This window comes from Bos indicus x Bos taurus, chromosome 23 (genome assembly GCF_003369695.1).
Source record: "Bos indicus x Bos taurus breed Angus x Brahman F1 hybrid chromosome 23, Bos_hybrid_MaternalHap_v2.0, whole genome shotgun sequence".
In the NCBI taxonomy this organism is placed as follows: Eukaryota; Metazoa; Chordata; class Mammalia; order Artiodactyla; family Bovidae; genus Bos; species Bos indicus x Bos taurus.
The window spans coordinates 48373984-48399806 of record NC_040098.1 but is presented as its reverse complement, the minus strand read 5'-3'; the positions used below and the strand labels follow the sequence as shown (position 1 = coordinate 48399806).

The 25823-nt window shown below is 44.4% G+C and overlaps 1 protein-coding gene across 1 annotated transcript; it reads right to left on the bottom strand.

Moving 5' to 3' along the window:
- Positions 1–9706: 9706 nt before the first annotated feature.
- EEF1E1 (eukaryotic translation elongation factor 1 epsilon 1) lies at positions 9707–25553 on the bottom strand. The gene is made up of 4 exons (XM_027523966.1): positions 25423–25553; positions 21187–21387; positions 16313–16408; positions 9707–10975 (listed from the first exon to the last, which is right to left on the bottom strand). Exons 1-4 carry the CDS (start codon positions 25507–25509, stop codon positions 10835–10837), a joined length of 525 nt encoding a protein of 174 aa, XP_027379767.1. The 5' UTR covers positions 25510–25553; the 3' UTR covers positions 9707–10834.
- Positions 25554–25823: the final 270 nt, after the last annotated feature.

Sequence of the window (25823 nt, the reverse complement as noted above, 5' to 3'; positions counted from 1 at the left end):
GCTCTCCCTGCGCGGGGTTTTGGCGTCATCAAAGGGCGTCGGGGAAGCAGAGTCAACCCAGGGGCGGTTCCAGCAAGGGCACTACGGTGTAGCCAGTGACCTGACCTTGAAGGAAGCCGGTGCCGCCATGCTGGATTAGGGCAGATGCTGCCGGCAGAGGAGGATGTCTGAAAGTTAGAGCTAAACTTATTCCTCCTCCCTAACCCGCTGGCAATGGTAACCCACTCCAGTATTTTTGCCTGGAAAATCCCATGGATGGAGGAGCCTGGTGGGCTGCAGTCCATGGGGTCGCTAAGAGTCGGACACGACTGAGCGACTTCACTTTCACTTTTCACTTTCATGCATTGGAGAAGGAAATAGCTACGCACTCCAGTGTTCTTGCCTGGAGAATCCCAGAGACGGCGGAGCCTGGTGGGCTGCTGTCTATGGGGTCGCAGAGAGTCGGACACGACTGAAGCGACTTAGCAGCAGCAAACCCGCTTGAGAGGTTTGGAGAGGTTGGCGGAGAGGGAATTTAGTTATAGAATAATATTAATAATGTGTGTGTGTTAGTCAGTCGTGTCCGACTCTTTGCGATCCCATGGACTGTAGCCCGCCAGGCCCCTGTGTCTATGGGGTTTTCCAGGCAAGAATACTGGAGTGGGTTGCCATTCCCTTCTCCAGGGAATATTAATAATAGTGGCTTAAATATATTATCCGTACCGTTACCAGCCACCAGTATTTTACAGAGGGTTTTGACGTGCCTGCTTTGCCACCTTGGTCGTTATGGCAACTCTGGGGAACAGTTTTGTCATTTCTAATAAATGAAGAAATAGGTCTAGAGATTAATTTGCCCAAATCACTTCTCTGAGTCATTCATGCCCATGTAAAAAGCAAAAAGTGTCTGTTCTTGGCATCTGCATTTACAAAATCTCAACCAGTTGTTCCGTAGGCTAAGAGAAAACGCGTGTAATTATGGAAGGGACCATTTCTTGCTAGGCTGCTTTGATTTGTAGTCGTGAAGAAACAAATCCGGTGCTGACTAGAATCTAGTGCTGCTGTGTGGTAAACTTTATAAAATTCATTTTGTAGTCTCAACAAGCCTCCCTGCCTGTTGAGAGGAGAGGGCAGTGCAGCCTGACAGTGTCGTCTTCACCTCCTGTGTTCATCCAGTGTTTCTAAGGCTCATCTCTTAGCCCTCCCTTTCTCCCTCCTCTCTTCCCGCACAGTGCTTACCCTCAAGGGTTTCTCTAGCCACCAAAATTTACAACCTAGGGCGTTCTAATGACAGTATGGAAGAATGCGCAGCACACATGTGGGATACCTGGGGACAGGAGGTGGTCAGGAGAGACTTCCCAGAGGAGGTATATTTTGTCTTCAGGTCTGAAATGAGGTGTTAGGTGGGGTGGGGTGAAGATGGAACTTAGGAATTTCTAGCAGAGAAAATAAAGAGGCATAAAATAGATGACTTCATAAACAGAATGTGAACTTGGCTTATTGCAAGTTATTGAGTCAGGGTTCTAACTTTTCATTTCCCTCCCTTTGGCATCTACCTCCAGAAAACATAATTATTTTTAAAGCCCTTCATTATCCTCCTCACGTCTAGGCACTTTTCTTACTCAAGTTTTCTTCTGCACCTGCAAGACTAAGTCTTCTCTAAGCTTGTCTCTGAGTGTCTTTGAACTACTGAAAAGCCTGGGCAGGCTTGATACCCAGCAGGACCCTGTGGGGTTCCTGGGCACAAAACCTCTCGGTGGCCCCCAATTCTTGATTACAGGGAATAGAATTCATTCAGCCTCCGTGACCTTCCCTGAGTTCCAAGGAGCAGGTTCAAACAGCTGTTAATTAGTAAAGGGAGGGGATGTGGAGACAAGAGAGGAAAAGTTAACAGAATCAATAATGTCTAGAGTTCCCTAGAGGTCGAGTAGTTAGGACTCCGTGTTCTCACTGCTATAGATAGATAGTGAAAGTCGCTCTGTCATGTCCAACTCTTTGCAACCCCATGGACTATACAGTCCATGGAATTCTCCAAGCCAGAATACTGGATTGGGTAGCCTTTCCCTTCTCCAGGGGATCTTCCCAACCCAGAGATAGAACCTAGGTCTCCTGCATTGTAGGCAGATTCTTTACCAGCTGAGCCACAAGGGAAGCCCAAGAATACTGGAACGGGTAACTTATCCCTTATCCAGCGGATCTTCCCGACCCAGGAATCAAACCAGTGTCTTCTGCATTGCAGGCGGAGTCTTTACCAACTGAGCTCTCAGGGAAGCCCCTCACTGCTGTAGTCTGGGTTCAGTTCCTGATTGGGGAACTAGGGTCTGTGCAAGCTAGGAGGCCAAAAAAAAAAAAAAAAAAAGTGCAGTCTTGAGGCAGGGCGCTGGTTCCCCCTCAAGGGATACACAGAACAATGTCCTTGAGCTTTTCTGCAGATACTGAAACCCTTACCAGGTGGGAGAAGTTAACTGAAAGCTGCCCACAAGCACGTGTAGACCCCAGACTGGTTGGAAAACAGGTTGATGATGCTGACTCGCGCTTACCTCATCACCAGCCCATCAGAAGAGTGTCCACGAGCTGATCACACCATTTGAACCATTACTATAAAACTCCTACTACCCCCTCCACGTTGGGACACACAGTTTTAAAGCTGTTCTTTTCTACTTCACTCCAAAACTCTTATCTCCAAAGCTTAATTTGGTGTTGGGGTACAGAGGCTGGATTCACCTTTGGGCTCCCTCTTCACGAGTGATCACGTCTCCCACATTAATGTGGAGTTAAAAATGAACATTCTGGGTTGTGCCTCCCCAAGTTCTGTTTTAGTGGTTCTGGGGTAGCTGCTCCCTCCCCTTCTCCAATTGCCAGTTGATTAGGAGATAAGCAATAAAAGAACTCCAGGTGCAGTAGTTAACACTTTGGAATCAGACAGAACTGGGTTCAAATTCCGGCTGTGCCACTTGCCTGAATTTCTTTTTCTACAAAATGGCCATAAAATAGCCATATTATAAAGCTGTAATGATTAAAAAAGATTAAACTTGTAAAGTACTTAGAACTGTGCCTGGCACATATCAAATGCTCAATAAATATTTCAATAACCTCCTGTATTTTCTTTTAAAGCCCTGTATAATCTGCTCTCATTCTTCCAGACTGCCTTTAGCTGCCTTTACCATTATAATTTCTTGCATATGTTTTGCACTTTACGATTTATAAACTGTTATCACACATAACATGGGCTTCCCAGGTGACTCAGTGGTAAAGAATCCACCTGCAATGCAGAAGATGAGGGTTTGATCCCTGAGTGGGGAAGATCCCCTGGAGAAGGAAATGGCAGACCACTCTAGTATTCTTGCCTGGGTGATCCCATGGACAGAGGAACCTGGTGGGCTACAATCCATAGGGTCACAAAAGAGTTGGACACAACTGAGCAACTAGACAACGACAACACGTAACATACCACATTCTCAATCTTCACATTAATCTATTTGAGGAAATATTAAAATACCCATTTTCAGGACTTCCCTGGTGGTCCTGTGGCTAAGACTTTGTGCTCCCAATGTAGGGGGGATGGGTTCCATGCCTGGCTGAGGAACTAAGATCCCACGTGCTGTGAGATGTGACCCCCCCAAAAAAAATAATTAAAAACCCAAAATACCCATTTTTTAACTACAGAAACTCAGGATTAGAGAATGTGGATGAAACTCTAACATGTCTACAACATGTACACTCGGGACAGCACACTGCTCTGCCATCAAGAGAAGGACTTTGTTCCCCTTCCAGGTCGGTCAGTCTGGACTGACCTTGTGACTTCCTTTGACCAGTAGAACCTATTTTTGAAGTGGGTTAACAAATTAAAAATGGAAGAAACTGAAGAATAGAAAGGAAAATATTAGATGGTCTTTATGGGTAATGGCAACCCACTCCAGTGTTCTTGCCTGGAGAATCCCAGGGATGGGGGAGCCTGGTGGGCTGCCATCTATGGGGTCGCAGAGTCGGACACAACTGAAGTGACTAAGCAGCTTAGCAGGGGTAATATACTTAATATTACCATGTATTAATCATATAAAGTTTTGGAAATGCCTCTGGCACACTAAGCCCAGAGGCGGGTGTGTTGTGAAACAACGCTCTGCGTGTTGGTGTCAGCTGTCTTCTAGGAGCAGCTTTACAGTTCTGATCTTTCCTGGACCGAATCCCACTTGTTGCCCTGAGCGCTGCTTCAGTGTAGCTCCATCACTTGAGAACATGCAGTGCCTCACCGTGAGAGCTGCTGCTATGAAGCTGGTATTGGGACAGAGACAACTGACGGAAGTCAGGATGCTTCGACAGCACACTGGGCCCACCTCCAGAAAACTGGACTCGGATGTGAAAAACGACAAGAGCACCCTTTTGTGGATGAGTGCAGCTGCTCTGTGTCACCCAAGCTTCTGACAGGTGGCTCTCGTGGTGGGGTTGTCACACCAGACCTGTTGAATCAGAAACTCAAACGGGGACCCAGCAATCTGTGTTTTGGGAAGCCCGGGTGATTACCATTCATGCTCGAGCCTGAGAACCACTGCATTCATGCCACTGTCTGTCATCCATGCCCAAAACTTCTGACAATGACTGTTAACTCTAGTGTACTTTCATACAAGTCACAAGGCTTGAGTCAAATGCCTACAAGTCAGGAACTGTAGAGCTGGTAAGGCCAACCAGAGGGCCAAACATTCCCTGGTGGCTCAGATGATAAAGAATCTGCCTGGGATGAGGAAGACCTGGGTTTGATCCCTGGGTCAGAAAGATCCCCTGGAGAAGGAAACAGCAACCCAGTCCAGTATTCGTGCCTAGAGAATCCCATGGACAGAGGAGCCGAGCCTGGCGGGCTAGAGTCCATGGGGTCACAAAGAGTCAGACACTAGTCAACGACTGTATGTGTTGCAGGAAGTTGGGAAAAACTGGGCTAGTGGAAGAAGGATAACCCATTTTTGCACAAACAGACTAGTTCGTGGACTGCACCAAAGAAACTTTGTAATTTGTAATCAGATGGCTGGAAGTTTGTGGTCTTGTGCAAAGCAGGCCTGGGGCCTTGCTCTTTAGAGCAATGCCTTGTCAGGTTAGCTGTGTGACTGTTGTATTTCAAGCTTAACTTGGACAGACAGGCCTGCCAGGCACAAATTTCTCAAGCAGATGATGTTCGGGGTGGGGGGCAAAAATTATCCACAGCAAGGCCTCAAGCACAGATGACCCTCAGCAGAAATGGCAAGCCTAGTCCGTGGGATCCGTCCTACAGCTCACGAGCCCTGGGGACCCAGCCTGTCTGAAGTGGAAGAGACAGCACGGATGGGCCATCACATTAACTCGGCAGGCTGGAAGAGCTGAGGCGCTTTCGTTCTCCCCACAAAGAAACCCAAGTTTAAAAGATGAAAATATTCCTCAAGGAATAGCGCTAATGGAAGAAGAAACCCTTGAGCCACAGAAGCAGAAGTGGCCAGCATCTCAAATTCTCCTGACTTCCTGTCTCCCTGCTTTTGGTCTCGCTCGTAAGTGAAAGATGAGTTTTGCTAGGTAAGGTAGCAGTTGGAATTAGTTTTATTCATCAGCAGGAGGGAGAATAAGGCAGAGCCTGCAGGAATATGGGCTCCAGCAACAAGTAATCATTATTGCAAAATCAAATTCCCCATCTCATCTCGGATATGCCTGTATGTAACCCTGGAGCTGGGCTTCAGTGTTATAAATCCAGACCTAAGACGTGGAGGAGTGGGATGAGGAGCCCCCTTGTGTACCAAGAACCTCTGCCCGGCAAGAGATATATGATGGCAACTTTCCCCCATTGCTTTTGCAGTAAAATTCACCCAGAGCTCCAGGAAGAGTTGGGAATGTAATTCAGCTTCAATAAATCAAGACTAAAATTAAGATGGCCAGATATGTAGCCGCCTACTCAGGTGCATGGAGAATTTGAAATTTAGTGCCCTGGTAATGGGTTGGAACAGGTTATCCAATCGTGGAGAGAAAGAAGAAATATTGCTCTCTGGGGTTAGAAAGCTAAATGCTCAAATCCATGACACCACCACATCTCTGCCAAAGCTAGATTAATATTAAAGTTTGTGTAACATCTGATTCTTTTTTTAAGTAATGAAGTCAAATGATAGGAAAAAATACACATACATGAAAGAGCTATACTTCGTAATCATTCTAATTTGACTCCTTGTCAAAGAACTGTGTCTTTCATCTCTTGGTGTGATGTATGTGTAACTGATTGTTACAAAGTTCTATTCTTTCCTAACAATACTTCTGCTTAAACTTTTATCAACACATCTTGAAGCTTTTCTGGAAGGACTTTAGCAGGGCTCTCACCTTTAGCACCAGGAGAGGGTGATCTGCCCATTCATTCCACTTCTACCTCCCTGCCTCGGTCCCTGAAGGAAAACTAATGTGCCCATCGAAGACTGTGGGGACTCTGGCTTCAGACTTAACTGGGTGGAGCCAATGGGGGACCTATATGCTTAACAGGGAGTGAAAATGAGAATGCTCACACATCAATCAAAACTCCTTTGTGTGGGGCTTCCCTGGAGGTCCAGTGGTTAAGCATCCACCTTGCAAGGTAGGGGACACTGGCTTGATCCCTGGCTGGGAAGATCCCACATGCCACGGGGCAGCTAAGCCTGCGCACCACAACCACTGAAGCCTGCAAGTCCCAGCACCTGCTCACTGCAACTAGAGAAAGCCCGCATGCAGCAATGAAGACCCAGTGCAGCCAAATACAAATTAAAAAAACCAACAAGCAGTGCAATGATCTTACTGCTGAGTGTGGATGGTGATGGGATAATTTACATTAGGTCACTTTTCCTACCATCTTGGGAGAGCATCTGCCTGCCAGGGACCGACAACCACAGAGCCCACTGCTTCTGCTAAGTCGCTTCAGTCGTGTCCGACTCTGTGCGACCCCATAGACGGCAGCCCACCAGGCTCCCCCGTCCCTGGGATTCTCCAGGCAAGAACACTGGAGTGGGTTGCCATTTCCTTCTCCAATGCATGAAAGTGAAAAGGGAAAGTGAAGTCGCTCAGTCATGTTCAACCCTCAGCGGCCCCATGGACTGCAGCCCACCAGGCTCCTCCATCCATGGGATTTTCCAGGCAAGAGTACTGGAGTGGGGTGCCATTGCTTTCTCCACAGAGCTCCACAAATCACTTCAAACCCCAGTGCACGCAAGGATGACAGGTGACATCCTCCAATTCTGCAACTGTATGATTCCTGTTCACGCCAGCTGTGGCCTCAATGGGTGATCAGCATGTTGGTCAGTCTCAGCCTCTGCCATGGTTCCTAAATTAACATGAGATAATGTGTATGTTCAGAGAAGGCAATGGCACCCCACTCCAGTACTCTTGCCTGGAAAATCCCATGGATGGAGGAGCCTGGTGGGCTGCAGTCCATGGGGTCGCTAAGAGTCGGACACGATTGAGTGACTTCCCTTTCACTTTTCACTTTCATGCATTGGAGAAGGAAATGGCAACCCACTCCAGTGTTCTTGCCTGGAGAATCCCAGGGACGGGGGAGCCTGGGGGGCACCCGTCTATGGGGCTGGATGGGGTCGGACACGACTGAAGTGACTTAGCAGCAGCAGCAATGTGTATGTTGTAAAGTGCCTGGTACAGAGCCCAGAACACAGACATGACTACAGTTATCTCATTATTTCTATTTACTTTCAGAGAATCCACAGGTTCTGTGGATGACACAATTACACACTTGCCCTCATAGAGTTTCCAATCCAATCGTCTGTAAACAAATTCCAGAAACAGTATGCAAAGCATTCTTGGAGAGGCTGCCAGCTGCTCAACACCCCTTGAAAGTATGTGAGAGCAGACTTTCCTGCCTACTTGCTGTGACAGAGACAGCCTTGTGCCTACCCATCCCTTCTTCCCTTCCTCCTCACTGACAGAGCACAGGTTTTACTCTGGCGGGCGATGTGTGTGCTAAAGAACTACATTTCTGGCCTCCCTCCTGGTGGGGAGGAACAAAGTCGTGTAAATAGATAGATATTGCTGAACAGGGCTTCCAGGAAAGGTCCTTCGAGCGAATTGACTCAGCTGGGAGAGGAGTCTTCTTGCCCTTCCTCCTGGCTTCCTTCTCTGGATCTTAATCATGGACTTGAAGTCTGGAGCCAATCGCCAACTTGGACCATGAGGTGAACTTGAGAAAACAGAAGACTACTTGTTTTGTATGAAGAAGTAGCTGGATGCCTACCAGCAACTGTGGACTGTCTTCTTTCACATGAGAAAAAAACAATCCCTTGGTTTTTCTGCTATCCACCTGTACCTAAATGCAATTCGCACTTAAACACTTTTCTTGGTTAGCTCAAGATGTACTTAATACTACATTCTTTCAACAAACATATCCAGAATCTACTGTTATGTGCCACTCATCGTTTTTGACGGCTGCAAAAAGTACCTCTGGTGGGAGACAAGCGATCAAAAAGAGCACACTGACGTTCAGAGCCAGAATGGAGGCGGGGGAGATGGGGTGGTCAGCAGGGACCTGGTTTTCAGGACATGACAAAGTTGAATGCTGAAGAAGTTATCAAAGAAAGGGCATTTCAGGCTGAGAAGTGCCTGACGGAGATGACCAGAAGCCCAGCAGCCTAAGGGGAACTGAATGGTTTCAATTTAGACACTAAGAGCATCATTTAATCTTCACCTGGGGGAACAGGTTTTTCTTTTCTGCCACCCTCTCACTGTCCAAGATCATCCTGGCATGCAGTACGTGAGAACCTGTTTGTTTTTTGTTTGATTGCACCGTGGGGCTCGCAAGATCTTAGTTCCCTGACCAGGGATGGAACTCAAGTCCTCAGTAGTAAGGGGATCGAGTCCTAACCAGTGGACCTCCAGGGAATTCCCTGGTGATAACCTGTTGAAGCAACGTTGAACTCTGCAGTGAAGAACTGACTAGCAGATATAAGGAAGCCCAGAGGGTTAAGACTCACAAGGCACAAGTGGGAAGAGGGTCCATTCAGCAAAGAGGCGTCCTCCGCCCCTTTCCTCACAGCGGACCTACACTGAAGTAAAATGAAATGCTCAGGATGGGAGGGCTGGCTAGCCCGTCTCTCCTCTATCCTGTCTGTCCTGCTTACCTCCCTGGGTCCAGGGGAGACCAGAGAAGTGTTAGGGGAAGGTGTGATTCGCAGTAGTTGATTTTAAGGTGGAAGGCTTACAGCAGACCCAGCTGCGGGAGTGGTTCGCCTGAAAAGTCAGACCAAGCAAGCCCACCTCTGTGGTTCACAAACTCCCAAGATGAACTTGAGCCCTCTAGTCTCTGAATATGCAAATACAAGTCGACAGTTTCTAATACAGAGGCTACTTTGTAAAAATTAAAAATGCTCCAAGTAGCAACGAGTTGTGAAATCCAACCCTGTATAAACTGTCTTCATCTAAGGGCTTCCCGGGTGGTTCAAGGATAAAGAATCCACCTGCCAATGCGGGAGACCCAGATTCAGTCCATGGTTGGGAAGATCCCCTGGAGATGGAAAGGGCAATCCACTTCAGTATTCTTACCTGGGAAATCCCATGGATGGGGAGCCTCTCGGGCTAGTCCATGGGGGTCACAAAAACCAACTACCCAACAACAAATTACAGTATACTCAACACTCTTGCCTATTAACTCTCTTTACTCAGGAGGGGTGGGGCTCTTATAAAGGGAAACCTTTACTGATAGCCAGGGGCTGCACGTTAAGGCTTTTTTTCCCACACACATTGTCTCCACGAATCCTCAAAGTTTAGAGTCATCTTTATTTTTACATTTTATCTTTATTTTTACATATTAAGAAAACGTGGTTACCTGATTTGCTTCAGGTCACACATGCAGCTAGTATGTGATCAAAGCAGCATGGAGCCAAAAGGAGGTGATGGACATTTCCCAAGTCTCTGCTCTTTGCACTTGAACTTTGAATTGTCTTCTACTGAGACTCAGCCGGGGCACCAAAATCTTACATCACAATAAAGTGCTCAAAGACTCCACTTTTCCTACAGTTTGTAAATGTAAGCTCTTTAGCTCTCAATCACTGATTATTTATTGACTCAGCTGCTAAGAGTTATAAATTATATTGGTTTGTTAATAAAGTGTGAGTTTTTGTTCTTTAGGGCATTGAGGCAGCCTTTCTATGTTGGTTTTTATTAATAGTTTAGAAAAATCTAGTAGTTACAGAGTCCAAAATTCGGGGGACGGTGGGAATTTCCCATCCCTTTTGAGCCGCTGCATATTCCAATACGCCCACGGCCAACAAAAGAACCATTAACTCGAGGGAACACATTTTATCCCACTTCCCTCTCGGGCAGAGCAGCAGTTGGTTTCACGTCCATGAATACTGACTACAGGAAAGAAAGAAAAAAAAAAGATTTTGCCAACCACCTTTACTGGCTCACATGAGAGACAAATCCATCTGTCTTCCCTTTTTGTCTCCTTGGTGACCATTTACCCTAGCTGTTCATAAACAAACCACTAGAAATACGCAGAAGGGGAAAATGAATTTTACAAGATGAGACAGGTCAATAAACAATCAAATATGTCAATTACTGGAAGGACTTTTTTTTTAAGATTAAACCACTGATTTGCAACTTTTATTAACAGAAATTTCATCTATATCTATAAAAACCAAGATAACTGATAACTTGATTTCAACTCAAGTTTTGACAGCAGTTGAAGTTTTACATTAAAAAAAACTGCAAAATGTCAACTAAAAAACAGACAAAATGCTGGGACATGAGTTTGTACTTAAATTCTACCAACTTCAACAAATAGAGAATGGATGCATATCAGTTCACGTCAGTCCTCTGGTCCGAAACACACTTCCCACTGGACATGGGTTATTCCCTCTTCTGGGCGGGGCGCGGGTGGCTTCTACTGGGAATTAGTATATAGTCTGTTCTTGATGAAGACAACACTAGACAGATGCTGCCTAATCCCTGGACAGTGCTGAATGTGACAAAACCAGCGCGACACGTTAAGATATTTCTCCTTCTCTTGAACTGTCAGGTCAACCTAAGTAGAGATGAAAAACACACACAACACAGACATTACATGAGTGCAACTATTAATATCACTTGAGCGGGAGACAGAAACTGGGGGGAACCCCCCACGGTGATCAAAGCCAACATATTCAGATAGGAGTGAACCATCTCAGCCACTTGGATGAGCTCTCCATTTGTTTAAGGCTTTCATGTTGCCGTCAAGACCAGACGTGCTTCTGAGCGAAATCTCAAGTTTTCAACAAATGAAAAGTCTACATTAAATCAGGATCTGGAAGACCAGAGGGGTTTTTTTTTTTATTGAAGAGAATAGCTTCTGAGAGACTAAGATATGGTTCTTTCTCCAGTATTTTTCACAAACCTAAAATAAGGAAGGTTTATTGGCATCTAACATACTTAACTGGAGAAGGCAATGGCACCCCACTCCAGTACTCATGCCTGGAAAATCCCACGCATGGAGGAGCCTGGTGGGCTGCAGTCCATGGGGTCGCTGAGGGTTGAACATGACTGAGCGACTTCACTTTCACTTTTCACTTTCATGCATTGGAGAAGGAAATGGCAACCCACTCCAGTGTTCTTGCCTGGAGAATCCCAGGGATGGGGGAGCCTGGTGGGCTGTCTTTGGGGTCACGTAGTCGGACATGACTGAAGTGACTCAACAGCAGCAGCAGCAGCAACATACTCAACAAGGGAATACAAGGTAAACTCACATACATACATATCTACAAATATACATACACACACATTTCTGGATGGCTGCTGTATATAAACGTGCAGACAACTCCTGATTTCTACTAAACTCTGGAGAAATACACAATGACTCTTTTACTGTTAAGTAATCATCGCTTAACAGAAGAAGGAAGGGCTATTTCCAGGGTGTGTGCCTCGGATGAACAACAGGCATTCTGAATTCTCTTTGCAGTAAAGCTGAACTTGATCTTCAGAGGATGTAGCAGCTCACAGCTCACAGCTCATTGGAGAAGGCAATGGTACCCCACTCCAGTACTCTTGCCTGGAAAATCCCATGGACAGAGGAGCCTGGTAGGCTGCAGTCCATGGGGTTGCTAAGAGTTGGGCACGACTGAGCAACTTCACTTTCACTTTTCACTTTCATGCACTGGAGAAGGAAATGGCAACCCACACCAGTATTCTTGCCTGGAGAATCCCAGGGACAGGGGAGCCTACTGGGCTGCCGTCTATGGGGTCGCACAGAGTCAGACACAACTGAAGCGACTTAGCAGCAGCAGTAGCAGCAGCACCAGCTCACAGAACTGACTGTTCCTCCATAAGGAGGCCCAGAGACTTGGTTAGGGAAAGATGCAATCAACACCGTGGGTCAGACCTCCGATCACTTCACTGGGCTCAGACCCCAGTCCAGGCAACTTGAAGCCTTTTATCTGAGCCAAATTTTGGATTGGAATCATGAAGAGGTGTCAGGCAAGAAGAGGCCAGCAGGCCAGCCACAGACCAGGTAAGACTAGTGCAGTTCCTTCTCCTGTTGTTGGCTCATTTATTTAACATATTGCAAGTCTCCATGAAACTGACTAGGAATGTTCACAAACACACAAAATCTCAGTCACCCTCTGGGACCGCAAACCCATTAGCCATCTACTTGTCTCGTATTCCTGTGTCCACAGGCAAACACTCTCCTAAGGCACCAGCTCAGCAACACTGAAGGACAAATCACTCTGGCATTTGATAATTATTACAGAACAGAAAATATTATAAAGGGTAGACAGGTAGCGTTTTCTCAATAAGTGTTTAATTGAACTCATACTTTCTTTCATGTTTACTACCAGGCAATTTAAATAGAAACGCGGACAGAAGTCATCCGGCCTTCCTCTTTGCCTTCATGACATCAGGATACAAGTGCACTAGGATCCGGTCTGTTAACATCATCTTTGATGTCACATGTCTATCTCTGTTGGGCCAGTTTACCAGCAGTGAGAGTCTCACTGCTACTGTTACATAAAACTTCACTTTCCGGTTTAAATCCTACATGCAAAGTGCTATTCACTGTTGTTTTGTTGATAGGTCGTAGTCGTGTCCGATTCTTTTGTGATTCCATGGGCTGTAGCCCGCCAAGCTCCTCTGTCCACGGGGTTTCCCAGGCAAGAACACTGGAGTGGATGGCCATTTCCTTCTCCAGGGGATCTTTCCAAGCCAGGGACTGAACCCAGGTCTTCTGCATTGCAGGCAAATTATTTTCTGTCTGAGCCACCAGGGAAGCCCACTTTCACACAAACACATACATATGTACATATATGCATAAATAAAATTCAAAACCAACTTCAACAAACCTCTTTACTGATGGCTACAGCAAACAGAAGTAGCAAGTATTACTCCAACTTGATTTCATGTCAGCTGTTGATACATATGGTGAGTCCAATTTGACTGTGTACAATCTGACTAATTTCAGAACTCTTTCATTTTAAAAAGACTCTACTCAGCTGTTTTGTGAGATGTTATTGTTCAGAATGAATTAAAATGCACGAAGAAAGCATTTCCAAACAGTGAGGCTTATTTGATCTGGGTTCAAGTTGTTCACTCAAGTTTTGATGCGGGGGGAAGGGAGGTGTCTGTTTTACAATCTACCCTTCAGAGGAGCCCGTGCTGTCAGACTGGCGAGCGCCGCCACCAGGCCTGCTCCCGAAGAGGGCAGCAGCCCACACCAGCGTGCGCAGAGTCAGGGCTTCACCACCTAAAAACTGCACGCTGTCCAGCCTCCAGTGTCAGGAAGACAACAGACCCACAGCAGAAAATAATTTTTATTCCAAGAGCTTCTAAAGTTTCTTCTAACATTTCCTAATTGATTCTTTTAATTAGATGATCTATGTTAGAGAACGTAAATTTGTTCACTTTCCCTCAGGACATTTTGCTAGAATACAACCTGTTTCCAGGAAGATCACGTTACACTTAAACTTTTGGTTTTGTTACCACCACTACTCTTTCGGAAAACATACTGTAAACAGAGAAACAAACAGAAGACCTGACTCTCACCAAACTTACGTTATTTTAGAACTCTTGGGAAGGGATCCCCATCAGCTATTTTACTTATAACTGGTTTCCCACCATCCCTTTCTAGCTGAATTTTTCTTTCTTTTTTTTAAATAATGGGAAACACAATGTGATTGTTCTGGTTAACACTTCCTGCTTCTCACTGGTCTGCAAGCCAGTGTGTCTGCAGTGATGTTCAGCCTTCCTAGTGAACCATTCCTTCCTATTTACACTGGCGCTCTATAACCAGTTTGAACTGTAAGGCCAAACAGATAATATTCTTAGTCACTAATTTTCCATGAAGACATGTCAGAAACACTCTGAGCGACCCTTTTCAGATCAAAGGAAATGCTGGTCTGCGGGCTTTCCGGCAGACTCCACGCTGCCTCCGGGACACTCTTGACAGCTGGCGTTCCTGGATTGTTCGGTAGCTATTTCTTTTTTACTTCTTTCTTTCTAAAAGAATGATACCTCCACTGGTGTTCCAAGCTCCAAAACAAATGTATTTCAATTGATAACAATCTTATAGTTGAGCAGCACGTAACGTTACAACGGATTTTAATAATCTCGAGTAACAGCTTGTTCATGGGGGCTGCTGTGTACCGGTGAAATCACTTCAAGAGATCAATGAGTCACTGGGCTGATCACGAATGGCCACAGTAACTGGCAGTGCAACAAAGGAGAAACAACGTAACGCTCCCCAGAGGGAATTAACAGACCAGATCTCAGGAGTGACTGGGCCACAGCTGAAAGCGGCCTCACGCGAAACAAAACACAGCGGGATCGTTTGATGACTTGAAGGTTCCCTGCTTCATACAGGGTGCTGATTGCACTGATTACATATTAAGTATTCAATAATGTGAACAAGGAAATGAAGGAACATACGAGGGTAAAAACAAATACACAGCCAAGGAAAACAAGAAGCTATGGGATGAACTTGAGCATGGAGCTATCTGAACCTCCCATCAACCCTGCCTGAAATTAATACCCAGAAATCACTTCTCACCTGGGTAAGTTTACACCCAACTCAGCAGGGGTGTCATTCAACACCACAGGGCAACACGGTCACAGCACAGGCTCCGTCTGTGAGGCCTGTTCCTTGAGAAGGTGTTTCCTGCTCCGATGTAACCTGCCTGCGTGTGCACGGAGTGGAGGCTTTGGTTGTGGACTCATTTGATGAACCCAAGGGGACGGTGAAGTGATTTACATATTATTCCACTCAATTTTGTTTCAGAAAAAATGAGCATGAGATCCTTAATCATAATATTGTAATCATATAAAGAGGATATACATCTCAAAAAAATAGAGATATAAATAAGCAGGGATCACTGAATACTGTCAATGGGAGACTAGGTTTTTGGGTTTTTTTGAAGCTTTATTTCGTTTACTCATTTCTGGCTGAGCCACATGGCTTGTGGCAGCTCAGTTTCCCCGACCAGGGACTGAACCCAGGCCACAGGAGTGAGAGCCCAGAATAGTAACCATTAGGCCACCAGGGAACTCCCAGAAGCCTCATTTTAACAGACGGCATTGAATGAAACACTTCCAACCTGCTTGAGAACCACAGGCCCTTGTGGGCACCTAGAATCAGTGAAATAGCCTGGCAGCTGGTACATTAGGGAATGAGGACCTTGTTCACTCTGCTGGCAAAGATTTCCACACAAGCTCCCTCCTTCTGAGTATTTCCTTTCCCTACTGCATGACCTGTATAAGCCACAGTGAGAAGAAAGTGAAATAAGCACTGGTTTGCAAGAGTCACACTTCCTTATAGTCTTTTATTTTTTTAATTAGAGGGGAGAAATGCTCATCTTCTTAATGACAGCTTGTGTGTGATTTCTCTGACACAGCTCAGCATGGAGACAGGACTGAACGCGTGTATTTGGACTGACCAAGAGCTGAGGATTCAAGTTACACATCCAGCGATCTAGGCTGGATGGGGAAGAAAGTGCACAGGCTTGAAAAAAGGGTAGAAACTGAGTTACTTCAGGTAACAATGGGACCAGGGAGTAAGACTGGAGTAAGAGAGGAGGTCGCACAGAAGGTGGGGTACTAAAAGCAGGAGTGGACAGGTGATGGCGAGGTCCAGGTGAGGAGGACAACCAAGTCCCAAGGGGCCACAAAGAAAAGCAAGACCAAGAACAGGAACAAAACCAGGCATGTCAAGGAGCAGGAAGCTCCTCTGTGTGATGGGTCCAGGGAAGGGAGGGATATTTGCATAAGGTGCCTTATATAAAAATAATCCCTTTCATTTGATAAGGTGAAAATGCAAATTTGATTTAAATTCAAGACAAATGAAAAAAAGGCATTCTGAACACTGCAGACAAAAAGAGCCAGTAACTATTTGAATACTCACAATAAAGCGATGAAGCCCATAATATAATAGGATATCTGCTAATGTGAAGTTATATCCTGTAAGGTAGACTTTATCTTCAAGATATGAATTAAGATCCTAGAAAAACAAATAACAAAATATTAATTTAAAAAACAATAAAAATAAACTTAATTATACATTTGATTTGAAACATTTAGAAAGCCATTAGAAAGCAAAACACTGAAATTTAATAAATTCAATCTTTGACAATAACAGAAATTTATTTGAAATCACAAATCATACATCAACTCATTTTAAAAAATAGGATATTATTCATCTTATTTTATTTTAAATAAATAAGAAAATATTAGAAAATGATATTCACAGTGCCATCTATGGTAATTTCAAAGACTCCAACTATTTGGGGAGATGGGGGGACATTTTATAAATCATGCTCACGTTAGATTTATTTTCTCCATTTAAATATAAAAAGCTCCTCAACAACTCCTACGTCTTAAGAGAATTAAAATGTATTGGTTTGTTAGATTTTTTAATATATGTATATTTTTAACTTCTTAATTGAGAATAAATATGTGTAACATGTTAAAATTAATCAGATTTTTATCTACCACCACAACCATTGGTAGGTGCATAATTCACTTAATGTTAAGGGCATCCACACTGTGGTGCAATCAATGTTCAAAACTTTTTCATCTCAGAAAGCTAATGCTCTGAACTTTTTAAACCAACTTCCCCTTTCTCTCATCCCCAAGGCCCTGGCAGTCACTATTCTGCTTTCTGTTTCTATGATTTTGTTCACAGCATTTTATATATGCTGTATATGAGCAGAATCATGTACTATTATTTGTCTTTCTGTGACTGGCTTATTTCACTTAGCATAATATTCTTAAGATTTATCCATGATGCAGCCTGTGTCACAATTTCCTTCTTTATTAAGGCTGATTAACAGTCCCATGTAATCATTCCAGAAAAACTTCTTAAGCTGCAGAGACAGCAGTTTGTTTTCATTCTCAAATCATATGCCACATGCTTGGCACACAGTGGTTCAGTAGTCAGTAAACGTTAGCTGAATTGAATCTGAGCTCTTCGAATTTGCCCAAGCCTTCATTTAAAGATAGTAATTTTCAAAACTGTTTATGAATATGGGATTGTAAGGGGTGGTACAGATGATGACGTTAAAAAAACATGTACATAGACAAGGAAACAAATGCATAAGAATCAAAACAAAACTGGGCAGAGAAGGTAAAACACAATGGTACATACAGGCTATCACTTAGTTCCCTAGCAATCTGGTGGGTGGAAATGTTCTTCCCTCCAAATGTCTTCATATGAAACAAGTTTGATACACCATAAGAATAAAATAAATATATCTGCAATTAAGAACTATCTCTAAAAGAATCTGAAATAATAATTTAACACTGCTTTGTATAGTGTATATATTCTTAAAATATTCCGTATCTATGTTTTTGTTAGGGCTTCCCTGGTGGCTCAGAATCCATCAGCAATGTGGGAGACCTGTGTTCGATCCCTGGGTTGGGAAGATCCCCTGGAGGAGGGCATGGCAACACACTCCAGTATTCTTGCCTGGAGAATCCCATGCACAGAGGAGCCGAGCCTGGCGGGCTCCAGTCCATGGGGTTTCAAAAGTCACAAAGACACAACTAAGCGACCAAGCACGGCACAGCATGGTTTTCGTTATAAAGACTCTTTTAAGGTGATACTCTTCAGTTATAAAAACTTTAAAATGGAGTTTCAAAAACTATCAAGAGTTAATATTTTTCTGATTAGTGATATAAATCAAAATTTTCAGAAATTAAATTATGATTTTTCAGAAACTGAATTCTGAAATTTAAAACACAGAATTTCACACTCAAAATATTCGTGGAAAAGAACTAAAGTGTGATGTTCATTATTTTTTTTTTTCTAAACAAGTATTTCTGATACCACTGCCAAACTAGCATCAGAGTTCTATCTGATTTTTCTGTTTAACTATTATTAAACTTACTCCAGTATTCTGGCCTAGGGAATTCCATGGACTGTATAGTCCATGGGATTGCAAGGAGTCAGACATGACTGAGGGACTTTCACTTCTTCACTTCACTTCATTGATATTCTTTATTTGGTTAGACATTCCTCTCAAAGCGCTGCCATACTGATTAATAGTGACAATTCTTTGGGAAGATCCCCTGGAGAAGGGAAAGACTACCCACACTCAATTATCCTGGCCTGGAGAATTCCATGGACTGTACAGTCTGTGCGGAGAAGGCAATGGCACCCTACTCCAGTACTCTTGCCTGGAAAATCCCATGGACGGAGGAGCCTGGTAGGCTGCAGTCCATGGGGTCACTAAGAGTCGGACACGACTGAGCAACTTCACTTTCACTTTTCACTTTCATGCACTGGAGAAGGAAATGGCAACCCATTCCAGTGTTCTTGCCTGGAGAATCCCAGGGACGGGGGAGCCTGGTGGGCTGCCATCTATGGGGTCGAACAGAGTCGGACACAACTGAAGCGACTTAGCAGGAGCAGTACAGTCCGTGAGGTCGAAAAGTTTCTGACACAACTGAGGGACTTTCACACATCCTTCATCTGGATCCAAATGTTAGTGTATCGTAATGCCTGCTTTTTAAAAAAATAATAATTTTATTTATTTTTGGCTGTGCTGTGCGGGTTCTTCTCTAGTTACAGAGAGTGGGGGCTACTCTCTAGGTGTGGCACATGGCTCTAGGGCTTCAGCAGCTGCAGCATGTGGGCTCAGCAGCTCTGGGGCATGAGGGATCCTCCTGGGCGTGCTCAGTCGTGTCCGACTGTTTGCGACCCTGTGCACTGTAGCCCACCAGGCTACATGGGATTTTCCAGGCAACAATACTGGAGTGGGTTTCCATTTCCTACTCCAGGGATCTTCCTGGACCAGGGATCCAACCTGTCTCTCCTGCGCTGGCAGGTGGATTCTTCACCCTGAGCCACGGAGGAAGCCCAATGCCTGTTTTTTAATTACATATTACCTTGGCTCTGAGCCACTCTGGTTTTACCTTTGAAATGGAACTTTTGCAAGTAAATTAAATCCTTTTGCAATATCCTTATAGCAAGATTTTTTAAAAAAGTAATAAAAACAGAAGCAGCCCAGTATAAAAACAGGCAAAGAAGATATGTAAGGAAATTTTTTTAAAAAATGATGAAAATGCTCATGTTATGAAAAAAATGCCACAGCATTAATAATGTCACACACACAAAAACAGCAAAGTAGACAGAGAGATCACTCTGGCTTTGTCATGAAACTGGGGTGGTACAGGGGGAAAAGGGTAGCATCTCTGTCAGCAGGGGTTTTGGGGAAGAGGCCACGGTCGTCATATCCCGGCAAACTACAAGAAAACACTTTCCTGGAAGGCAAATGAGCAACACAGCCTTAGAAATGTATTTAGCTTTGGTCCAACAATCTCCCTTGCAGGAGTTTAGCCTAAGGAAACAAACGGAATGCGCTAAAATATTTAGCCACAGCCTGGTAACTACATGGTACAGACTAAATGCTGACACAGCTATATGACAGAATACAGACAGGATCATCAGAGAGAATACAAGTGACTATTTATGGACTTAAAAGGGCTTCCCTGGTGGCAGAGTGGTAAAGAACCTGCTTGCCAATGCAGGAGACATGGGTTCGATCCCTGATCTGGGCAGATCCCACATGCCTTGGAGCAACTGAGCCCGTGCGCCTCCCTAGTTGAGCTTGTGCTCGAGCCTGGAAGCCGCAGCTACAGAGCTGCCGGGCCCGTGCTCCACAACCAGAGAAACGACTGCAACAAGAAGCCTGCCCACCCAAACTAGAGTGACGCCCCGCTGGACGCAACCAGAGAAAGCTGGTGCAGCAACAAATACCCAGCCCAGCCATAAAAGAATAAATAACAGTATTAAAACAACAAACAAAAACTTAAAAAAAAAGGATAGTTGATCATGATAGACCTATAAAGGCAAAAGATCTGGAATTTATTTTCTACCAGTCCTATTGATGGTATCTGTCAGGAACAGAATTTAAACCATTTCCCCCAGAATGATAAATGAAAAGCTTTCAGTACTATGAGTTCTTCTCGTACAACTTACATCACCAATTTATAATTGGCATAAAATTAGGAAACAGAAAGGATTCCTACAATGATGTGGTTGACTGGGTGATGTCTAAGGTTCCTTCAAATGTTAAGCTTTAAAAAAAAAAAACTGCTTTATTTTTATATAGGTAACAAAAATAATTTTATTTAGAAACTTTCATTCTTGGTAATTCTAGAGCCATATTTGGTTTCTATTTTATAACAATAGATTCTTTAATTCTAATTTGATTTCTTTAGAAAGAAAATACAAATCCTAGAGCTTTAAGTCTCAAGGGAGGGAAATGGGACTTCTCACATCAATCGGACAGGCTTTTCTCAAACTACAACCCCCTCAAACTCTGATTCCTTTTTTCCTTTAAGAAAGTACTTTGCTGCTTAGAGAATCAGAACTACTGACTGGGGGAAATAAGTATCAAGCAATCATATAAAAGAAAAAATCATAAAAAGCTATCATTATGGACTGTGATGAGTGCTACAAAGGAAAAGCACAGGATGTTAGTAAAGAAAAGCATTTAAACAAGAAAGTGCATCTGTGTGAGAGAGGTAGTAGCCAAGGATGTGACTGAGGAAGGGTATCTGAGCTGAGGTCAGAGCTGAGGGGCGGGCAGAGTCTGTTCCAGGGAAAGGCAGCAACAAGTACAAACAGGGAAAGACAGTATCAGGTATAAAGTATCTCGAGGTAGAAGAAACAGTAGAGAGACCAAGAGCTTCAGTTACTGCATCTCAGGGCAAACAGATCCCGCCTACTAACAGTTCACACACGGCAGCCCATAAACAGAAATCTCGCCATACCTTCAGGACCGTGTGGATGTCATCTTTACTGGAGTGTCCGTCCACTCGCGTTACCCTGTACTCTAACCACTGCTGAACCACGGCTTTCTCCTCTGCCGTGCTCCCCAGCAAATACTCCTTGTTGGCCTGCTTGACTAGGTGAGCTGCTATGGTAGTCAGTCCCGTTAGACTCGGACCATTGTTTGTCTGAAGAACTGGAATCTTAAACAGAAAGAAAAAAAAAATCTCAAAATACCATCACAACTGATAAGTTCTAAATCCTAAACTTTTTCTTTTTTTAAAATACTCTTAACTTATTAAATAGGCTTCTCTGGTGGCTCATTGGTAAAAAATCCACCTGACAATGCAGGAGACACAGGTTTGATCCCTAGGTCTAGAAGATTCCCTGAAGAAGGAAATAGCAACCCACTCCAGTATTCTTGCCTGGAAAACCCCATGAACAGAGAAGCCTGGTGGGCTAGAGTCCCATGGGGTCGCAAAGAATTGGACTCAACTGAGCAAGTAAGCATGCATGCATGTAGATATTAAACTATATACAAATCAAAGTCAGGAAAATAAGTTATATTAGTTTACATTTGATAATAGTTGCTTGATGTCATGAAACTGGTGGTAACATTGCAAAAATAGAGCAATGATATTTCTACCTAATTTATAACTACATATGTACAAAAATAGAAAATGGAAATCCTAATAATACCGCATTAATTTCAATCAAGATTACCCACACCCTATTTAGCAAGGTGAACGAATGTGCTTAAATAAACCCAATTTTGTAATAACAAAAACAAGAAACAATTGTAGTGAACACTGAATTCGTGCTGATACAGCTAGAACCACCAAATGAGTTGTAGCCTGGTTTAAGTGACATGTGATCTAATATGAGTAGTTACCTCATTAACTAATTAGTTAACTCATTATATGGTATGGACTGTGATGGTGATTTTGCTGCCATGGATTGCATATTCATCAATTCTGGGGTAACTTTGAATGAGTACACTCATAATAAAAGTCTATAATAAAGTCAGGGCTTCAGGTAATCATCTGAAAAACAATTCTACTTTTTAAAGTTTTCCTGATTATAACAGCAATACAAAGGATCAGATTGTAAGAAACTGCTAATTAATTTAAAAGTTTTTGATGCAAAACTAGGCAAAGTATTGAGAAATGTAAAAGAAAATGGGAAGTATCACAAATAGGGAGACTAACCAATCATAAAGAACAAGTAAACAATCCAAACGACTTCAGGAAACCGCAAGGGAACATTTTCAGAAGACGGCTGCTCTTTCCTGCTCTTTCCAGTCTCCTGAACTCAGAGAGTGACTTACTCTATACAGGGACCTTTCACACTTGAACCTGGGTCAACAGGACCATGTGAAGGATACGGGAAGATTAACGTTTTATGGATACAGATTCAAAGGTTACCTCCTAAACAATAAAGGAAGTAACCAGAGGCCTTCTAGCTTTCCCCTTCCTCACCACTATTTCCATTCACTAGCTAGCTCCCTGAACTCTCACTTTTGCCTTTACCCTTAAGCGAAACCGTCACTTCGTAGATCACCAATAATCTCCTTTAAAAATGCATTAAAAAGTAAACATATGAAGCTTGCTGAGGGTGTTGCCAGTGTTCCATCCCCTGACTGTGACGGTGTGCACTTTATGGCCGTGGTTTAGTCACTGAGTCGTGTCTGACTCTTGTGACCCCGTGGACTGCAGCCTGCAAGGCTCCTCTGTCCATGGGATTCTCCAGGCAAGAATACTGGAGTGAGTTGTCATTTCCTTCTCCAGTACTTTATGGTAGGTAAAGAGACTGTGCTTCCAGTGTGGGAGGGAGGCAGGGAAGGAAGAAAGAGGAAAAAAGAGAAAGAGGGAGATGGCAGGAGGGAGAAAGGAAGAAAGAAACAGAGAGGAGAGAAAGAAAGGGGAAAGAAAAGAACTCACGATTGCTGAGTGTGGGAGGAAAAGGACAATTCTAAAGAGAACTATTTGTAAAAATAAATTATCCACAACCGCATCACAGGAAGTCAAAAAATTCCTGGTTACTTTCTCATCTAATCGCTACACCTTCTAAGATGTAAGAGGCAAGTAACTGCATCCTCAGTTCACAGATGAAGAACCAAGGTCACCAGGTAGGTTTGTGATGGGGGAGTCAGGATTTCAATAAAGTACAACTGGCTGCAAAGTTCATTTTCTTTCGTTCGCACAGTCTAAGCAGACAAACTTTATGCATTTGCAATCATGGGACATGTACTATTTCACATTCATCTTAAGGTTCCATGATCTTCCAAGTAATCACTTCCAATACCTACATAAATAATATCTCAATGTGCTGATGTACTATAACTTAACAATGGTTCTCCCAGAGTTGCATTTCTGGATTGTTTTGAAGTTTTTATTATTATTGATATTATTGCAGAGAATGCCTTACTGCTGGCTAACTGCTGTCAGTTGTCTTCCCCCCAAAAAATGAATGAATCTTATCGTAGGTCATCATCCCTTTCCCCAAACACATCAACAGAAAACTTCAACAGCTGCCCTCTGCTTAAAAAAAAAAGAAAAAGAAAAAAGTTTAAAATAAGAAACCACACCTTGAACTCCACAACCCTCACAACTGGGACTCCAACTATAATTCTGGGTTTACCTTGTATTGCATCATCCATCACATTGCTCTACTTGTTACCTCAAATTACCCAATCTTACATAATTTATTAGTTTTATACACTTTAAACACCAACTTTTCATGAAGTTTCCAAACTCATTTTTATAGTCAGAATTAACTTTCTCTTTCACACTCATCTATAGCGCTTTCCTGCACTCAGTAACTATTCTGTTCTGCTTAAAAAGAGCCCCCATGACTTTTTCTCATGCTGGATGGTAAACTCCCTGAAGGCAGGATTCATGTTTGGCAAACGTGTGGGGGAAAAAAAACAAACAAACCAAATAAGAGAGAAGCAGCAGCAGAAGAGGAATCAGCTGGAGGCCGGAGAAAAAGGAAAAAGCCGGTCTCTCTGGCTCCAGTCAGTGGGCTGGTCTTCTGCAAGTCACACATCTTTTCATGTGTGTGTCTGTGTGTGTGTTCAGCTGTGTCCAACTCTGTGTGTTTGTGGATTCAGCTATGTCCGACCCTGTGTGAGTGTGTTCAGCTGTGTGCGATTCCCCGCTATCCCATGGACTGTAGCCTGCCAGGCTTTTCTGTTCACAGATTTTTCCAGGCAAGAAGTAGGTTGCCATTTCCTATCCCAGGGGATCTTCCCTACCCAGGGATCCAACCGGAGTCTCCTGCATTAGCAGGCGGGTTCTTTACCACTGAGCCACCTGGGAAACCCTTTCTAGACTTTAGTCTAACTTGTAAAAACTACAACAGGACTGATTCGGAGATGAAGCAGTCTTCAGTTCTTCCGAAGAAGTTAGAAGAAGGGAAAAAAAGGAGAACCGAAGAAGTCAGAAGAAAAAAAAAAGTTCATCTAGAAAAAAATCCCCAAGGGGCCAAAACCTTATATAATCCAAAGTTGTTTTCCTATAGTCCCCTCCTCTAACACAGTCATTCCTCCTGCGCAACCACTTCGCTTTATAAAACACAGAAGCCCTTCAAAGCCCTTAGAAATCTGAGTTCCTATGCCTCACTAGGTCCAGACCGCGGAACTTCCCCCCAGATCTCAGCACGCTGAACAAGGAACTTGATCAGACTTTAGAACAGGACTCCACTAAGGGATCTTGCGGCCGTCCACGCCGCAACGCAGCACTTTTCAGTACTGTTACCAAAATAGCTGCGATGTGTGTCCACTCAGCTGAAAACGAAGCCTCCGGAGGGGATGGGAGGGGCACGGCCGCCTCGACCACCGCCGTACCCCCCGGCCTGGCACGGTGGACCCCGCACCCCGTTTGCTCTCTGAGGTCGATGAGGAATTCTGAATGAAAGGTACTGTTGACAGTAAATGCTGTCACTGAACGCACACGAGGGGCCTCCAGCCTGCTCTACCTGAGGGCTCTCTGAGGACCCCCTCGCTTTCCCAGAGCGCGATGATGACAGTTTGGCAGGAGGGAAAGTTCGGAGCGAGCGGAGCAGTTTCCTCCCGCTCCCTTAACTCCCTCCGGGAGCCAGGGCCGCAGAAGACTGGGAGCGCAGACACGTGAGAAGCCGGGCAGCATCCTCGCTCCGCAGCCTCCCCCGCCCGGCCCGGCCCTACCCGGCCGCGCTCCCGTCCCCCTCTCCCGCTCCGCGCCGCCTCCGCTTCTCACCTGGCGCTCGCCCTGAGCGCTGTACTTGTTCCCTTTACTCAGCCCCAGAGACTTCTCCAGCAGCATCAGCTCCGCGGCCGCCGCCATCTTCCGGCAGAGCTCCCGGCAAGGATCTCCTGCATTGGCTGAGAGGGACGTCCCGCTCCCTCAAACGTCACCGGCTATTGGCTGAACTCAGGGGGCGTGCCAACACGCAGGAGGCGGGGTTAATGAGGGCGGGGCCGAAGGCGGGGTGTGGGACAGATGGAGAGAAGCTGGCCAGCCTCAGAGAAGCAACCGGGGTACCAGCAGAATTCTGAATTTAAAGATTATTTAGAGAGCGCTGGGTATGTTAGTGTCCAGTAATTTGCGTAGCCCAAGAAAGTCAGCCTTTACTTGTTTTAATGATCTTTACTTACAAT

What these genes read in the sequence shown, in the direction of transcription:
- EEF1E1 (XM_027523966.1), bottom strand. Translation starts at nt 25,509, where the DNA reads ATGGCGGCGGCCGCGGAGCTGATGCTGCTGGAGAAGTCTCTGGGGCTG. An exon ending in GCGCTCAGGGCGAGCGCCAG is followed by an intron (nt 21,388 to 25,422) that starts GTGAGAAGCGGA and finishes TTTCTGTTTAAG; the next exon opens with ATTCCAGTTCTTCAGACAAA. An exon ending in ATGGGCTTCATCGCTTTATT is followed by an intron (nt 10,976 to 16,312) that starts GTGAGTATTCAA and finishes ATCTCTACTTAG; the next exon opens with GTTGACCTGACAGTTCAAGA.